General features: G+C 44.1%; 1 protein-coding gene across 11 annotated transcripts in view; it reads left to right on the plus strand.

The window, feature by feature from the left end:
* WDR59 (WD repeat domain 59) overlaps positions 1-18613 on the plus strand; it is a 115698-nt gene that overhangs the window by 62188 nt on the left and 34897 nt on the right. For 7 of the 11 annotated variants that reach the window (XM_017953562.3, XM_021932177.2, XM_009196856.4 and 4 more), the window contains 7 exons: positions 1363-1449; positions 4831-4908; positions 6765-6921; positions 12191-12270; positions 13924-14056; positions 14188-14312; positions 17486-17650. In XM_017953562.3, coding sequence (XP_017809051.2) covers positions 1363-1449; positions 4831-4908; positions 6765-6921; positions 12191-12270; positions 13924-14056; positions 14188-14312; positions 17486-17650 — 825 coding nt within the window. The remainder of the gene's footprint in view (positions 1-1362; positions 1450-4830; positions 4909-6764; positions 6922-12190; positions 12271-13923; positions 14057-14187; positions 14313-17485; positions 17651-18613) is intronic. The other 4 variants (XM_017953565.3, XM_003917176.5, XM_021932176.2 and 1 more) reach the window with 2 other exon arrangements.

The following is an 18613-nucleotide window of genomic DNA, read 5'->3' on the forward strand; positions in this document are numbered from 1 at the left end:
AAAACAAAAAAAAAAGCTGGGCATGGTGGCTCACACCTATAATCCCAGCACTTTGGGAGGCTGGGGTGGGTGGATCACGAGGTCAAGAGATCGGAATCATCCTGACTAACATGGTAAAACCCTGTCTCTACTAAAAATACAAAAATTAGCTGGACGTGGTGGTGCATGCCTGTAGTCCCAGCTACTCGGGAGGCTGAGGCAGCAGACTTGCTTGAACCTGGGAGGCGGAGGTTGCAGTCAGCCGAGATCGCACCACCGCACTCCAGCCTGGCAACAGAGCAAGATTCCATCTCCAAAAAAAAAAAAAAAAAAAGAAAGAATAAAGAAAAGGGGGAAGAAAAGGAATCCTTGATACTTTCCTCTTCAAGTCCAGCATCTGGTTCTTTAAATACACATCTCGTGACATAGAAAAGATCTTTTAATAAAACAGCCATTGAGTAAAGTTTCTCTTGCTGCCACCAAATGTGTCCCTTGGACTGAAAATGAGAAAGCTGAGATTTTTTTTTTTTTTTTTTTTTTTTTTTTTTTGAGACGGAGTCTCACTGTGTCTCCCAGGCTGGAGTGCAGTGGCGCGATCTCGGCTCACTGCAAGCTCCGCCCCCCGGGTTCACGCCATTCTCCCGCCTCAGCCTCCCAAGTAGCTGGGACTACAGGCGCCCGCTACCGCGCCCGGCTAGTTTTTTGTATTTTTAGTAGAGACGGGGTTTCACCATGTTAGCCAGGATAGTCTCGATCTCCTGACCTTGTGATCCACCCGCCTCGGCCTCCCAAAGTGCTGGGATTACAGGCTTGAGCCACCGCGCCCGGCCGATTTTTTTTTTTTTTAAAGAGCAGCAAATCTAAAACATTAGAAGTTTATTAGAAGCTTTTTTTAAATTTATTTTCTTCCTAGAAATTCTTTTTTTTTTGTTTTGTTTTGTTTTTTTTTTTTTTGAGATGGAGTCTCACTCCATTGCCCAGGCTGGAGTGTAGTGGTGCAGTCTCAGCTCACTGCAGCCTCCACCTCCTGGGTTCAAGCGATTCTCCTGCCTCATCCTCGCAAGTAGCTGGGACTCCAGGCGCGTGCCACTTTGCCCGGCTAATTTGTGTATTTTTAGTAGAGACTGGGTTTTACCATGTTGGCCAGGCTGGTCTTTAACTCCTGACCTCAGGTGATCTGCCCGCCTCAGCCTCCGAAAGTGCTGGGATTGTAGGTGTGAGCCACCGTGCCTGGCTTCTTCCTAGAAATTCTTGAGTTTTCTCATTTTATGTTTAGCTATTTGATTATTAGTCTTGAATCAAAACAGGGATGCTATTAAATTTAGCAGTTATGCCATCTAAACTTTTCAATCTAAATCATTAATTTTTTTTTTTTGGAAATAGGCAAAATTACACTCACACGTCTGCTCAGAAATGACTGCGTTCACCTCTTCCCACGCACTCAATGGAGGAACCTCATCCAGCCCTCAGGCAGGCTGGGGAACTAAGCAAGAGTTTACAGCTGGGTGTTTGCCTGTTCCTGTGTGCTGTGCTCTGTAATACTCGTTCATTCAGATTGTGCATTAAGTAGAGGAACAGCTTCTAAGATTTATTAACACCTCATTGTTGGCACATAGAACGCTCCCTTACATTCCAGGTTGGCTCATTTGTATATTTCTTTGGGATATCGTGATTTTCTTTTGAGAGGAGAAAAAGTCACCCACTTCGAACTCTATTTAGATTTTTCAGAAGGTTATGAAACTCCAGACAAGTCATATCCATTTCCATTCAGGCTTATTCACAAAATTATTAACCAAACCAAGCAAAACCTTTAGAAAGTCTCTTCCTTTGCTCTAAAACCATGTAAAACCAGCTTTAAACCATTTTGAATATTTTAAAGTGTAGTAAGAGATTTGTGGGTCTGAATATATATCCCTATACTTTATTAAGTCTCTAAAAGTTTTGAAAAGAGAAGGCCAGTGTGACAGTACTTGTGTGGGTCATATCCTTCTACAGCAAAGGTTATGATTATTAAAGGCCGTTATCAAAACTGGTTTCTTTTGTAAGGAGGAGGAAAGTACTTCTCACATCTGTGGCTTGTTGGCCATCCTCACTTTGGGGAAATTTTCAACCATTATTCACTCTTCAATTTTATTTATTTATTTTTTTGGGACGGAGTCTCACTCTATCACCCAGGTTGGAGTGCAGTGGCCGGATCTCAGCTCACTGCAAGCTCCGCCTCCCGGGTTCACACCATTCTCCTGCCTCAGCCTCCCGAGTAGCTGAGACTACAGGCACCCGCTACCTCGCCCGGCTAGTTTTTGTATTTTTTAGTAGAGAAGGGGTTTCACTGTGTAGGCCAGGATGGTCTCGATCTCCTGACCTCGTGATCCGCCCGTCTCGGCCTCCCAAAGTGCTGGGATTACAGGCTTGAGCCACTGCGCCCGGCCACTCTTCAAATATTATTTCTGTTCTATTCCTTCTCTTTCCTTTCCTCTGGAACAATAATTATACATCAGCTGGGCGCGGTGGCTCACACCTGTAATACCAGCACTCTGGGAGACCGAGGCAGGCAAATCACCTGAGGTCAGGAGTTCAAGACCAGCCTGGCCATGGTAAAACCCCATCTGTACTAAAAATACAAAAAATTAGCCAGGTGTGGTGGTGCGTGCCGGTAATCCCAGCTACTTGGGAGGCTGAGGCAGGAGAATCGCTTGAAATCGGGAGGCGGATGTTGTAGTGAGCCGAGATTGCGCCATTGCACTCCAGCCTGGGCAACAAGAGCGAAACTCACTCTCAAAAAAAAAAAAAATTATACATTTATTAGACTTCTTCACTGTTTTCCATATAGTCTGATATACTTTTTACTGTTTTATTTAAAACATTTTTTTTGAGACAGGGTCATGCTCTGTTGCCCATGCTGGCATGCAGTGGTATGATCATAGCTCACTGTAACCTTGAACTCCTTGGCTCAGTGAGTCTTCCCACTTCAACCTCCCAATCAGCTAGGTGAGGAGACGGGGTCTTGCTTTGTTGCCCAGGCTGGTCTTGAACTCCTGGCGTCAAGTGATCCTCCTACCTTAGCCTCCCAAAGCACTGAGATTACAGGCATGAGCCACTGCACCAGCCTTGAAAACCTATGAAATACACATATGCAGAGTTGCATATAACTGCCCCCCAAACAGTCAGGGTACTGAACAGTTCCATGACACTGAAGAGCCACCTCGTGTTATTCCTTTGCACTCATACCCTCTCCTGCCCCTAACCTCTGGCAGCCACTTGTCTGTTCCCCATCACTATAATTTGGTCTTTTTGAGAAGGGCTTTTTTTTTTTTTTTGAGATGGAGTCTTGTTCTGTTGCCCAGGCTGGGATGCAGTGGTGCTGTCTTGGCTCACTACAACCTCTGCCTCCCGGGTTCAAGCAATTGTTGTGCCTCAGCCTCCTGAGTAGCTGGGACTACAGGTGTGTGCCGCCATGCCCAGCTAATTTTTGTGCTTTTGGTAGATATGGGTTTTCACCATGTGAGCCAAGCTGGTCTTGAACTCCTGAGCTCAAGTGATCTGCCTGCCTTGGCCTCCCAAAGTGCTAGGATTACAGGCATGAGCCACTGCACCCGGACTAGTATATAACCTTTTAAGATTGTCTTTTTTTCATTCAATATAATGCCTTTAAGAGTCATCCAAGTTGTTTTAAAAAGTAATAATGCATAGACTTTTTAGTACTGAGTAGTATTCCACTTATGGATATGCCACCATTAATTTTCTGTTGACCCATTTAAGGACATTTGGACTATTTTTGGTTTTTGGTGATTGTGAATAGAGCCACTATAAACATTCATGTATAGGTTTTTGTGTGAACAGACATTTTCAATTTTCTAGGGCAGTTATGTAGGAGTGGTATTGCTGGGTCATATGGTATGTATACTCTTAACTTTATAGGAAATTGCCAAAGTAGCCGGGAGTGGTGGCTCACACCTGTAATCCCAGCACTTTGGGAGGTCAAAGTGGGAGGATTGCCTGAGCCCAGGGGTTCGAGACCAGCCTGGGCAACATGGCAAGATCCCATCTCTATTAAAAAAAGAAATTGCTATAGCGATTTCCAGAGTGATTGCTGTCATCTGTTTTTGAAAATAATTTCATTAAAACAGTTCTGAGTTTCACTCTTGGCTTTCCTGCCTTTGTGACAAATGCTGGAGTTCTAAGCGTATGTGCCCCTCACGTTAGAAGCATAGGTGTCTCTATGGTAGTTTATGTGGCTCACTTTGTGTGCTCTACAGTTTCAAGAACTGCACCTCAGACGTTGGAGGATGATAGTGGGTGTGGACTTGAATGGATTGGCTCCTAGGTTCTCACACAGCTGCCTTTTTTCTTTGTGACCTTGCACATTATGTCTTGTCTTTATATAGCCTCTACATTTAAAAAAGAGATTAAAAACATGCATTATGTGGTTGGTACAAAGATTAAATGGGAGAAAAAAGTTCTAAATATATGTCTGAAATGTAATGAGTAGTCAGGATACTTCAGCTATTGTTTTGAAATTACCTGCGTGATGTAAACGTGATACAGGATCAAACACATCTCTTTTAATTTTCAGCTCTAAAGGTCATTTCACAATCAAGCCTGTTGATAGTGACCTGCCCTGATTAGTGGTCCTCATAAAGTCCAGAAATTCTCCTGTAATGTTTTAGAAATGGAAAGGGAGGTTTCTTTGTGTCTCTGTCACAGTAGTATGGTCATAGGAGCTGAACTAAAAATATGCTGTTGAAGTGTATCTTTAGAGGACCAGAAGCAATGAGTTCAAAGGCTATGCTTATTTCGGTAGAATTTTTTATGGCATTTATTTCACAAACGATCTTGCTTGCTCTCTTCTAGTTCTGGGATTACCGCCAGCCTCGGAAATACCTCAATATTCTTCCTTGCCAGGTGCCTGTCTGGAAGGCCAGATACACAGTGAGTGAGCCACCTTGCCTCCTGATAGGAAACTTCTTTTTGGGTGTTCCAAAAACAAGGAGCCCAGGGACATGTTCTCTTATTTTCTTTGTGAGGTGATTTTATCTTTCTCTCTTGGTTTAGTGGTGGGACAAATTTGATAATGATGGCATAAATGCTGTTAACTATTTCAAATTTTATTCTTGGCTGGTCGCAGTGGCTCACACCTGTAATCCCAGCACCTTGGGAGGCCGAGGCGGGTGGATCACCTGAGGTCAGGAGTTCGAGACCAGCCTGGCCAATGTGGTGAAACCCCGTCTCTACTAAAAATACAAAAATTAGCCGGGTGTGGTGGCGCACGCCTGTAGTCCCAGCTATTTGAGAGGCTGAGGCAGGAGAATCTCTTGAACCCAGGAGGCAGAGATTGCCGTAAGCAGAGATTGCGCCACTGCACTCCAGCCTGAGTGACAGAGTGAGACTCCATTTCCAAAAAAATAAATAAGTAAATAAAATAAAAACATTTTATTCTTCGAGTGTTGGGTAAGTATATCAGAATTGCTGATCAAAGCTCCACAGAGAAGCTAGGCCATGTAAAGAGACTAATGATAGGGCTGGCAGCAGGGTAGATGAAGGAGAGGGTGAGGAGGCTCGAGGTCTGTCAGTTGTGGTGGAGTGAACTCTGGCTTTAAATTAACAAGACCTGGGCTGGGGGTCATGCTCTATCATTTAATACGGATGTGGCCTTGGGGAAGCCATTTGATGTTTTTGAGCAGAAATTTCCTCTACTGTAGAATATGGATAGTAATTTTTACTATGCCCTCCTTTTTTTAAAATTGTGATAAAATCCATTTTAAAGTATACAATTCTGTGGTTCACAAGCTGACTTTCTTTTGAAATAACTTATATGAATGTGCTTTTTAAACCATTAAATGCTACAAATAGAGTGGGTAGGCAATTATCAACCTTCCAGTAATTTTCCATTGCCACACGGGTGAGAGATAATGTTTTTCCTTTAATGTCAATCTGAAAGCTAGCACAGGGATGAATAAAGCTACCTTTATATATTCGACTGTCACCATGGGGAGCAAAAAAGATAACCTGGGTATTAAGATAACTAGGGTATTAAGGTGGTTTTGCACCTGGGATCACTTGCCAAGAAATCAGACACCCTTCTTATGAATTGAAATACTTTTCTGGATTAATATGTTTGCTTTAAAAAATAAACAGAAAAGTCCAAGAGTGCTACCAGGAAGGGTGATGAAGATAAATGTGCTCTTAGGTGATTATTTATTCCTTAAATAACAGTCTAATTCAACTAAATGGACCCCTTAGCTACCTAGCAGATTGGGTTTTGCCAAGTAAAACATGTCAGTCCTGAAGTGAGCAAGTTTTCCTCTGAGCAGTTGCAGTGCTGGGGAGGCGGGAAGGTGATGCTTCACATGGATGGCGTGTTTCTGGTGCGTTTCCACGTGGCAAGAATTCGGTTTGCTGCTCCAGGGATTTTCCCCGTCAGCCCTGCATGCTCATTCTGGGAAAGCACTTAGTAACTCTTGAGCTACTCGTGGAGAGTAGCTAGGATGTGAAACAGTGTGTTTCCGTGCATAGCAATCAGAACCATTTGCTTATTTTAGAATTTTCAAAGTTCTTCAAGCGCTTGCCTCAGCCTGAGTTTTTACTTGCTGTGGTACCTTCCATAAGCAAAGAGAAAAGTAACGATGTTCAGCTTAACGGTGTTTGGGAAAAATTTCTCCAGATGAGTTGGGGCCTTCCATTATCTAATTATTTTACTTAGGAAGGATTCTAGGTTTGGAAACTCAAGACTCAGCCGACGCTCCCTGAAATAATCTGATCATCTGCTTTTGCCTTCTCTGCCTTAGCCTTTCAGCAATGGATTGGTGACTGTGATGGTTCCCCAGCTGCGGAGGGAAAACAGCCTTCTCCTGTGGAATGTCTTTGACTTGAACACCCCAGTCCACACCTTCGTGGGGCATGATGATGTGGTGCTGGAGTTCCAGTGGAGGAAGCAGAAGGAAGGTGAGTGGCAGAGGCCTGCTGCCGACTTTCCTTCTGAACTCTGGTGAGAGCAGTGCCAGTCAGTGCTGCCGTGGAGTCCAATAAGGAAGACATAGAGAGAGCTAGGCTTTAGGAACCAGAGAGCCAGGACTGTTGCCATCTTTCATCATAGGTGGGTAAAGGGACTATATAAGGCTGCTGTTCCTCTTCCAAATTCTGTCCTCTTCTCTTAATTTTCAGCGTAGTCTCTCTTGCTTGGAAGAGATCTGCTCCAGTAAGAGATGGAAGATAGAGATTTGCTGTCGGATTGTTTCTGGGACTGAAAGACTCTGGGCTCAGAAGTCCAGGGCATTTACCCCTGCCACTCTGTTGATGAGGGAGACCCAAGGTGGTCGTTAGGACTGCCTACTACCTACCCTCAGTTGTCTTCATAAGCACGTAGTGCTATTTTACCTCCCAGCCCTTTGAAGATAGATTTGGCTGATAGACTTGCTTTGATCATGACACATGATGTGGTCCCTTCTGGGTTGAAAGGTTAGGGGCTGATGTGCAGTTAAACGCCCTCTTTGCCTCTGCCACATCAGTTGGCAAAGCTCAAGATAGAGCTGCTTCCAGCACATCCTGGCATGAGGATGAGGCGGAGATGCAGAGCAAGCAGGAAATGTAAGCCACCGAGGTGTTGGGGTGGTTTGTTATTGCAGCTTCATCATCCAGCCCTCGCTCATGCAGGGCCCCAGTGTAATGGGAGTCAAGAAGCCGCAGCCTCAGTTTCTCCATCAGCTCACCATGCAAGTTTAGATACAGCCTGTCTTTTCTTGCGATCGTTTTGCTATGATCTCTAAGTGTTTGACAGAATACAAGTTTATTTGTTGGTGTTTTCATGTTGCACATGGGAAGCCAGGCAGGTGGAGTGATGTGACTTGTCCAGGGTCCCCGGAAAGGTCTCTAGTGGACCTGGAATTAGAGCAGTCATCTTCTGTCCCAGCTTGTTTGTGACTCTCATAAACTTCTTCCAGGATATTTATTAAAGAGACTCTTTTGGCCGGGCACGGTGGCTCACACCTGTAATCCCAGCACTTTGGCAGGCCGAGATGGGCGGATCTTGAGGTCAGGAGATCGCAACCATCCTGGCTAACACGATGAAACCCCATCTCTACTAAAAATACAAAAAATTAGCCAGGCGTAATGGCGGGCGCCTGTAGTCCCAGCTACTCGGGAGGCTGAGGCAGGAAAATGGCGTGAACCCGGGAGGTGGAACTTGCAGTGAGCTGAGATGCGCCACTGCACTCCAGCCTGGGTGACAGAGTGAGAATCTGTCTCAAAAAAAAAAAAAAAAAAAAAAAGATATTCTTTTGATCATCCTGTTAACTTTCCTATGCATATTTCCAAAATCTCTCTTGCTTCTAGAGACATGAGATTGCCTGATGTTTATCCTACCAATTGCATGCATGGGTTTTGGCTTTGAACTTTTTCTCTTGCATTTTGCCATAGAAAACAGATGATGTGGCCAGGCGTGGTGGCTCACGTCTATAATCCCAGCACTTTGGGAGGCCAAGGTGGGTGGATAACTTGAGGTCAGGAGTTCGAGACCAACCTGGCCAGCATGGTGAAACCCCATCTTTACTAAAAATACAAAAAAAATTAGCCAGGCCTAGTGGCACATGCCTATAGTCCCAGCTACCTGGGAGGCTGAGGCAGGAGAATGACTTGAACCCTCAGGCAGAGGTTGCATTGAGCTGAGATCGCGCCATTGCACTCCAGCCTGGGAAACAGAGCAAGACTCCGTCTCAAAAACAAAAACCAAGAAAACAAAACAGATGATGTGATTTCCTCAGTCTAGTGGGAGGGGTTGACCGGTAGTTTTGGATGGAAATAAAGTTTTTAGGAACCCATTTTTAGTTACTCATGTTGTCTTTAAGCTGGTGGGGTGAGTTGTGTAAATTGGAACTGGCTGGCCAGTAGCAAAATTTTGAGTACAAGTTACTATTTAACTTTTTTTAAATTTTTAACTGTGAAAGAGGGGAATAATAAACACTGGGGCCTACTTGAGTACGGAGGGTGGAGTGGGGAGAGGATCAGAGAAAAATAATTGTTGGGTACTAGGCTTAGTACCTGGGTGATGAAATAATCTGTACAGCAAACTCCCGTGACACGAGTTTGCCTGTGTAACAAACCTGCACATGAACCCCTGAATCTAAAATAAAAGTTTAAATTAAAATTTTTTTTTTTCCTGTGAAATATATCATGTATTTGAAAATTACATGGAACATGTATAGTGCAACAAATAATTATAAAGTGAAAATCTATGTAATTACCATGCAGGTCAAGAAAGAAAACGATGCCAGGAGCCCCAAAGCTTCCTGATCATAACCCCCTCCTTCCCTGAGAGCCCTACTCCCCTAATGCTTGTGATAACCATTGCTGGATTTTTCCTGTGTGGTTTCACTGCCTATTTCTGAATCCCTAAAGGTAGTTTAGGTTTGCCTGTTTCTGAACCTTTTACAAATTTAATTATGCATGTGTTTTTATTCAGATGTTCCTTATGATGGGGTTATGTCCCGATAAACCCATTGTAAGTTGAAAATATCATAAGTAGAAAATTTATTTTAGGCCGGGCACCGTGGCTTACACCTGTAATCTCAGTACTTTGGGAGGCTGAGGTGGGTGGATCACTTGAGGCCAGGAGTTCAAGACCAGCTTGGCCAACATGGCAAAACCCCATCTCTACTAAAAATACAAAAATGAGCCAGGTGTGGTAGTGCATGCCTGTAGTCCCAGGTACTCTAGAGGCTGAGGCAGGAGAATCTCCTGAACCCGGGAGGCAGAGGTTTCAGTGAGCTGAGATTGTGCCGCTGCACTCCAGCCTGGAGACAGAGCGAGACTGTCTCAAAAGAAAAAAAAAAAAACCAAACATATTTTACCCTCCTAACCCACTGAACATCATAGCTTAAGTAGCCTACCTTAAACATGCTCAGAACACTTCCATCGGCCTATGTTTGGGCTAAATCCTCTAATACAAAGCCTATTTTATTTAAAAAAGTGTTGAATATCTCATATACTTTATTGAATACTGTACATTATGTTAAAATTGTGACAGTTTCACGCCATCATAAAGTCAAAAAATTGTTAAGTTGAACCATTGTAAGTTGGGAACCATCTGTATTTTACTTCTTTCTCAACCGAAGGTTGTTCCAGTTTACTTTTACTGCCATGTCTTCATCATCAATTTTTTTTTTTTTTTGAAGTAGGGTCCCACTGTGTCACCCAGGCTAGAGTGCAGTGTGGTACAAACATGGCTCACTGTAGCCTCGACCTCCTGGGCTCAAGCAGTACTTCCACTTCAGCCACCTGAGTAGCTGGCACTACAGGAGTGTGCCACCACGCCACCTAATTTTTTGTGTTTTTGTAGCGATGGGTTTCACCATGTTGCCCAGGCTGGTAGTAGTCATCAAGTTTTATTGGACCACTTCATGCTTTGATTTTACTGTGGGGAAGGATTTCTCAAAGAGGTAGGAAGTGAGTCAGGATGTTGTGGCCAGGGGACAAGGATGCCTCCTGAGGGAAGCAGTAGTCCTTGGTTTCAGGTGTTGCTGACAGATCAAAATGTAGAGTAAGAGAAAAGCATTTAACTGACCAAATCGGAAGCCATATAATCATTAAGAAAGTAGTTCCAGGCCAGGTAGTGGCTCACGCCTATAATCCCAGGACTTTGGGAGGCCAAGGCAGGTTGATCACTTGAGGCCAGGAGTTCGAGACCAGCCTGGCCAACATGGTGAAATCCCATCTCTACCAAAATATATTAAAAAAAAAAGAAAAAAAGATTAGCCAGGTGTGGTAGCGCGTGCCTGTAATCTCAGCCACTCGGGAGGCTGAGGCAGGAGAATTGCCTGAACCAGGAGGCAGAGGTTGTTGCAGTGGGCCGAGATTGCATCACTGTAGTCCAGCCTGGGTGACAGAGTGAGACCCTATCTCAAAATACAAAAAATTTAAAAAAAAAAAAAAAAAAAGGCTTTCCAAAAGCGAATTGAGGAGAGAAGCCAGATCATAGGGTAGCATAAACAGGGGCAGCAGGAACCGGTTTAGGGAATGAAGTTACCCTCAAAGGCAAGGCATAGGATTAGCCAATTGGGAGAGGCTGCTGCCCTCTCTGGAAGGCAGGGAGAAGATACAAGGGAGTCGGGGAAGCAAAGGGCCCCTTGGGACCAGCTGGGGAGGCACAGGTCGAGGGGTTGAGTTAATTTATAACCTTTAGAAAGGAATTAGGCACCTTTTCCTCAAAGTCAGGGGCATGAAGAGAGGCCAGATGTAGGGTCAGAAGATTGTTGATGTGGACATGAGGCAAGATGGTGGCACTTGTAACAAGCCGTGGTTCAGAATAGTTGCTCTCTGGCTGGCCATGCCTAGTTTTATATGAAATATTGAGGAGTGAAGTTTTGGTTGAAGGTGGTGACGCAGAGAAGGAACCAACTCACCCTGTGACCTTGGACAGATCATATTCTCTCGCCTCAGTTTCCCCATCCATTAAGTTAAGAAATTAGATGAAATTATTTCTAAATTCTTTGCTTTCTGAAGGTGGCTGTGAAGGAGATTCTAGGTACTGCAAAATTATCTGCAAATGTCCTGATCTTCCAAGAAGTTATTTCATAAAGCACCCTGAACCTTTTCAGGATAATCCCTTTGACCAGACTTAAGATGAAAATATGATTCAGTCAAGTAAGAACATTAAGGATTGATTATTCATTTTACAAAGAGATGCATCACTTTACCAAAAAATTCTTTTGAATGGTAAGATGCTGTGATGCATTTGAAACAACCCATTTTGCAAAAATATGTTCATCTCCAGCTCCTTGAGAGCATGTAAAAGGAGGAACATTTGCAGAGGTGAAAGGTTAGTGTCACATTAAATCCCAGCATCGCTCTTTACCTGCTAATTTGCCAGTTAGTATTTCACTTCATTTAAGTTTCTGCTCAAATGTCATTTCCTTGGGGAGTTCTATCTAAAAATGGTTCCACCGTCAGTCTCTGTCCTCTTATCCTGTGTTATTTTTTATACCAGATGTTTTATCAGATATTTATTTGTCTATTTCTACCACTGGAATGCAAGATCTATAAAGATAGAAATTATTTTATTCATGATCTAGTCCCGGTACCTAGAATAGTGCCTGGCATTTCAGAGATGTTCAGTAGATATTTGTCGAACGGATGGATGAATCTCACTCCATTTCAACCTATAGCAAAATGGATGTTGAATCCAGAAGAATTTCCAGGATTCTTATTTGGTGATTTCTAGGGTCCAAGGACTATCAACTGGTGACGTGGTCCCGGGATCAGACCTTGAGAATGTGGCGGGTAGATTCCCAGATGCAGAGGGTATGTATTCAGTGCTATTGTGGAGAAATGTACCTGGATCCACCAAAAATATAAGATTCAGGATTTGTGGAAATCAGAGGTTACAAGATGAACTTTTTTTTGTTTTGTTTTTGAGACTGAGTCTCACTCAATCTCCCAGGCTGGAGTGCAGTGGCATGATCTTGGCTCACTACAACCCCTGCCTCCTGGGTTCAAGCAATTCTCGTCCCTCAGCCTCCCGAGAAGCTGGGATTACAGGCGCCCACCACCACACTCGGTTAATTTTTGTATTTTTAGTAGACATAGGGTTTCACCAAGTTGGCCAGGCTGGTCTCGAACTCCTGACCTCAAGTGATCCACCTGCCTCAGCCTCCCAAAGTGCTGGGATCGCCGATGTGAGCCACCGTGCCCAGCAGGATAGACATTTAATACGTACTTATTGGTTGGCTGAGTGGCTGGTGTGTACCACATCAAGGCTTTGAGGTCTTTAAGAACCAACTTCAGTATTCAGCACTTTAAGGCCAGAGAGCCTCTAAATGTCTTTCCCTCCCTTATTCTAGCATAAGATAGTATGGGTAGTTCCCTGATCATGTGCCCTGTGGGCTTCATTTCTTTCTCTTCTTAATGGACTAAGAAGCCTACCTTATACTCTGCAAATGCTTAGAGGCTTCTACATCCATCAACAACACCACTTCTATGAAGCTGTTTGTAACTTTTTCCCGATAAATGATGTCTGTTTCTTACATGAACCACAGTAGTAGCCGGTATGAGCTGCTTTGTTGGCCCTTGCTCTTCTCTGCCTTATCACAGGGCTCTGTCCTCTCCTCATGTGATGGCTAAATTTCTTGACAGTGGGAAGGTGTCTCACTTGTATTGGATCTCCCACAGCACTTGGCACACTGCTTTGCACAGAATGAATAGAAAATACTGGATAAAAATTTCAACACTGCTTAGTATGAAGTCACTCTTGAGCAATTTGGTCAAATCTCATTACTTTATTGCATTTTCAATCTGTTTTCTCCGAAAGGTACAATTTGCACCAAAATGCCTTGGGGTTATGTTTTTTTTTTTTTTTTGAGACGGAGTCTCTCTCTGTTGCCCAGGCTGGAGTGCAGCCACGTGATCTTTGTTCACTGCAACCTCTGCCTCCTGGGTTCAAGTGATTCTCCTGCCTCATCCTCCCAAGTAGCTGGGATTACAGGCGTCCACCACCATGCCTGGCTAATTTTTGTCTTTTTAGTAGAGACGGGGTTTCACCCTGCTGGTCAGGCTGGTCTCAAACTCCTAACCTCAGGTGATCCGCCCACCTTGGCCTCCCAAAGTACTGGGATTACAGGTATGAGCCACCACGCCTGGCCGGTTATGGTATTTTTGCTCCTGGATTAGCTGAATAACTCCATCAAGGATTGGTGTTTAAATTAATTTTTTTTCTGAGGCTTGCATAAACTCCAAACATGATAAAAAATTGCCAGGGCTGAATAATAGAGTCTATTATCCCGAGTCTTTAACCGGGGAGAGTTGGCAGTGGGTAAAATCTATTTTGATTATGTCAGCTCTTGGCTGACACATCTCCATCCTTTGCCATTCCCATTTTTAAGTCAGAACTCTTTAATCAGACATGACGATCATTTCCACTGACTTCTCTAGAACTACATCTTCTACCCTTTGTTGCAGCTTTGTGCAAATGACATATTAGATGGTGTCGATGAGTTCATTGAGAGTATTTCCCTTCTGCCGGAACCCGAGAAGACCCTGCACACTGAAGATACAGATCACCAGCACAATGCAAGCCATGGGGAGGAAGAAGGTAATTTGTCAAACTGATGTCTCAGGTGAGGTGCCAGTCTACGCATTGTAGAGTTTGGCAGATACCCCAGACCTATTCTCTGATTCCTTTTCAAAAATGCTTTCCAACATTGAACTTCTCTCTCCTGCTAGCCCTAAAGGAAGATCCCCCTAGAAATCTCCCGGAAGAGAGGAAATCAGATCAGTTGGGGCTGCCTCAGACCTTGCAGCAGGAATTCTCCCTGATCAATGTACAAATCCGGAATGTCAATGTGGAGGTACTTAGTTTAATCGGCTGTATCTCATGTTTGCTGATGGCAGTTTGTGGGAGAGGGAACCGTTTCAGCCACGATTTCGGTTAGCAAATAACTTCGCAGCTTTAACAGAACTCTCTCTGCTTGCTTTTTTTTTTTTTTTTTTTTTTTTTTTTTTTTTGAGACGGAGTCTGGCTCTGTCGCCCGGGCTGGAGTGCAATGGTCGGATCTCGGCTCACTGCAAGCTCCGCCCCCCGGGTTTACGCCATTCTCCTGCCTCAGCCTCCCGAGTAGCTGGGACTACAGGCGCCCGCCGCCTCACCCGGCTAGTTTTTTGTATTTTTTAGTAGAGACGGGGTTTCACCGTGTTCGCCAGGATGGTCTCGATCTCCTGACCTCGTGATCCGCCCGTCTCGGCCTCCCAAAGTGCTGGGATTAAAGGCTTGAGCCACCGCGCCCGGCCCCGCAGCTTTAACAGAACTCTCTCTGCTTGCTTTTTTATTTCCTGGGTTTTCTGGCCAGGCGCGGTGGCTTACACCTGTAATCCCAGCACTTTGGGAGGCTGAGATGGGCAGATCACTTGAAACCAGGAAGCCAGGAGTTCGAGACCAGCCTGGCCAACATGGTGAAACCCCGTCTCTACTAAAAATACAAAAAAAAAAAAAAAAAAAAAAAAAAATTAGCCAGATATGGTGGCGGGCACCTGTAGTTCCAACTACTCGAGAGGCTGAGGCACAGGAATCACTTGAACTTGAGAAGCAGAGATTGCAGTGAGCCAAGATCGTACCACTGCCCTCCAGCCTGGGTGACAGAGCAAGACTCTGTCTCTAAATAAATAAATAAATAAATGGATGCAGACTTTGTTTCTAACCCTATTCTTTTCTCCTAAGATGAGCCAAAGGAGAACCTGACGCTTGTGTGCCTTAGCTCCTCCTTAGATGCTCCAGCATCTCATTTTACTATAGAGGAAGATACTTAGGCCCAGGAGGCTTAGTAATTTGGCAGGAGTTGCTGCTGAAGTTAGGGGCAGAGTTGCCTTGGGAAGCCAAACCTCCAGCCCCTCCAGGGCACTCTCTGTGCTGTGCTGTGCTGTGCTGTGCTGTGCTGTGCTGTGCTGTGCTGTGCCGTCTTCCCTCAGGCTGGCCATTTCCTGGTGATTTCGATTCATAGTAAGAAGGTGACCAAAATTTCTTTGTTCACTTAGCCTGTGGAACATTTGCTTTTTTTGTGGGGGCAAGTATTGAAAGTCTTTGCTTTAGAAAATTGAGTATCTCTCCAGAAAGGAGTTTTAAAGCTTGATTAGTTTTTCCTTTACCCAAATATGTGCTGTTACATAACTATCTCATGTGGCCTTTAAAACAAGTCTGCTGGCTGGGTGTGGTGGCTCACGCCTGTAAGCACTTTGGGAGGCTGAGGTAGGCGGATCACGAGGTCAAGAGATCGACACCATCTTGACCAACATGGTGAAACCCCGTCTCTACTAAAAATACAAAAATTAGCTGGGCATGGTGGTGTGCGCCTGTAATCCCAGCTATTCGCAAGGCTGAGGCAGGAGAATCGCTTGAACCCGGGAAACAGAGCTTGCAGTGAGCCAAGATTGTGCCACTGCACTCCAGCCTGGCAACAGAGCAAGACTCTGTCTCAAAAAACAAAACAAAAACAAAAAAAAAGTCTAAGTGGTTTTAGCCTCACTTTATAGCTGAGGAAACAGAGACATCAAGAGAAGAAATGTCCAAGATCAGCAGGTATTTGGTGGAAGAAATAACATGTGAATCCAAGTCTCCAGATTTCCCACATGTGGTTCTCGTCACTTTACTCCAGCTGCTGTCTCTAGTTGGCAGCACAAGAAATCGAAAGATATAAAAGATTCTTTGCTTAATTAGTGATCTATATCAAGTCAGTGTATACTCCCTTTGTCGCATTTGAGGACAGTGTGGATTCCTAGTGATCTAGTTGAAGATCTTGATTCCTTTCTTTGAGAGTACTTTAAAAAAATTATTGAGATATAATTCACATACTATAAAATTAATCTTTTTGGTTTTTTTTTGAGATGGAGTCTTGCTCTTTCCACCCAGGCTGGAGTGCAATGACACTATCATGACTCACTGCAACCTCTGCCTCCCGGGTTCAAGCGATTCTCCTGCCTGAGCCTCCCAAATAGCTGGGATTATGGGCGTACACCACCACACTCAGCTAATTGTTTTTTGTATTTTTAGTAGAGATGGGGTTTTTGCCATGTCAGCCAGGTTGGTCTTGAACTCCTGATCTCAGATGATCTGCCCACCCTGGCCTCCCAAAGTACTGGGATTACGGGTATCAGCCACCACGCCCAGCCAGAATTCCCCTTTTTAAAGTGAATAATCTGGCGGTTGTGGGTATGTTCACAAAGTTGTGCAGCCATTACCATTGTGTGATTGCAGAACATTTTCATCATTCCCAGAAGAAACCGCATACTCATGAGCAGTCCCTCCCTATTTCCCCTTCCCCCAGCCCCCGGCAATCCCAAATCTACTTTCTTCCCCTATGGATTTTCCCAGGAGCACTTTTTAAATCGAATCTGGTGTTTAACTTCTTCCTGCTTTATTTTCCTATCTCAAAGTAAATATAACAAGTTTCAGTCTATCCCACGACTTGGGGAGGAAGCTTCGTTAAAGTCAGAATACTTTGGACTTCACGGTGGCTCACGCCTGGAATCCCAGCACTTTAGGAGGCCAAGGTGGGCGGATCACTTGAGGTCAGGAGTTTGAGACCGGCCTGGCCAACATGGCGAAACTCCATCTCTACCAAAACAAAACAAAAAAACCAAAAAAACAAAAACAAAGATTCCCTGGGCATGGTGGCGCCTGCCTGTATTCCCAGTATTTGGGAGGTAGGAGGTGGGAGAATCACTTGAACCCAGAAGGTGGAGGTTGCAGTGAGCTGAGATTGTGCCACACTGCACTCCAGCCTGGGCGACAGAGTGAGACCCCGTGTCAAAGAAAAAAAAACCTTTCAGCTTATTTCATTGGTATGAAAATTTAATAATCTGATATGAAAATTTAAGAATCTTTTTGAAAATGAATTGTCTTCCACACAAATTTGTAGAGTCTTTCCCTTCACCCAGTTACTAGGAACATGGAGCGTTCAGTTAAATGCACGTGCATCGAAAGACACTTTGTGGTTTGTTTCCAAAGCCATTGTGGATTTGTCTCTTGCAGATGGATGCGGCAGACAGGAGCTGCACAGTGTCTGTGCACTGCAGCAACCATCGCGTCAAGATGCTGGTGAAGTTCCCTGCTCAGTATCCAAACAACGCCGCCCCTTCCTTCCAGTTTATTAACCCCACAACCATCACGTCCACCATGAAAGCTAAGCTGCTAAAGGTAGGGGTCTGGGTTCCCAAATTCTCCTGCTGTTCTGCATCATTGTCTAGACTGAGTAGGAAAGAAGACTGAAAACTCTAGTAGATGAGATTCAGAAGTCATCTGTTTCATATACACACTAGTGTTAACAACGTAACCTCTGCACTTGCCATTTACTTTGTGTAGAAAACATAAGAGCGTGGTTCTTAACCTTTTTTGGGTCATGGCCTTCCTCAGAAAAATCTACACAATGATTGCATATGGTTTGAGAAATACTGCCTATAAATATGTGAATTGCATATAATCTGTCCACAGATCTCATTAACATTATTAACATTTGCAATCCAATTTCATTTAGGAGCCCAGGTTAGGAGCACTGCAGTCCAATTTCATTTATGTGGAAACAACAAGCAAGATGTATTCTGAAGCTAAAAGATATTTTATAATTAGAAAAAAACATGTGTAAGGTCATAAAAAAATTTTATCCCATAGAAGGAGCTGGTGTTATCCTAGAGGTAGGCTGGCTAGCTACACAGTGGGTGTCCAGATGGAGGTGCCACAGCCTGACATCAGTGTTTAATTCTGCAGATTCAGAGACTTGATGTGTCAGTTCATCCAGAGCAAATCAGGTGGAATCTCCATGACAAAGCCCCATGAGCCTCTTCATACCCCTTGTTCATTTTGAGCAGTGTCACAAGTAAAGGGACTGAAGTTTTTTGACAAACTCAGGCCAACCTGAATGTTGCTCATTTTTTGCCCGGTTTGGGTCATGGACACTTGATTGTTCCACTTTGTTGGGGTATCACATGGAACCAGGACATTTTCAAGTGGCTTAAGGATCTCTGAAATGCCAGTAACTCAGATCTTGTGGTATTTGACATGTTAAACTTGGAATCTGAATATGTCATTGCCTAGTTTGGACATACAAAAAAGATAGATTTTTCTATTAGTATAAAATGATACGATTAGATTGCAAAATTTTTT

Source organism: Papio anubis, chromosome 18 (assembly GCF_008728515.1).
Source record: "Papio anubis isolate 15944 chromosome 18, Panubis1.0, whole genome shotgun sequence".
NCBI classification, from domain to species: Eukaryota; Metazoa; Chordata; class Mammalia; order Primates; family Cercopithecidae; genus Papio; species Papio anubis.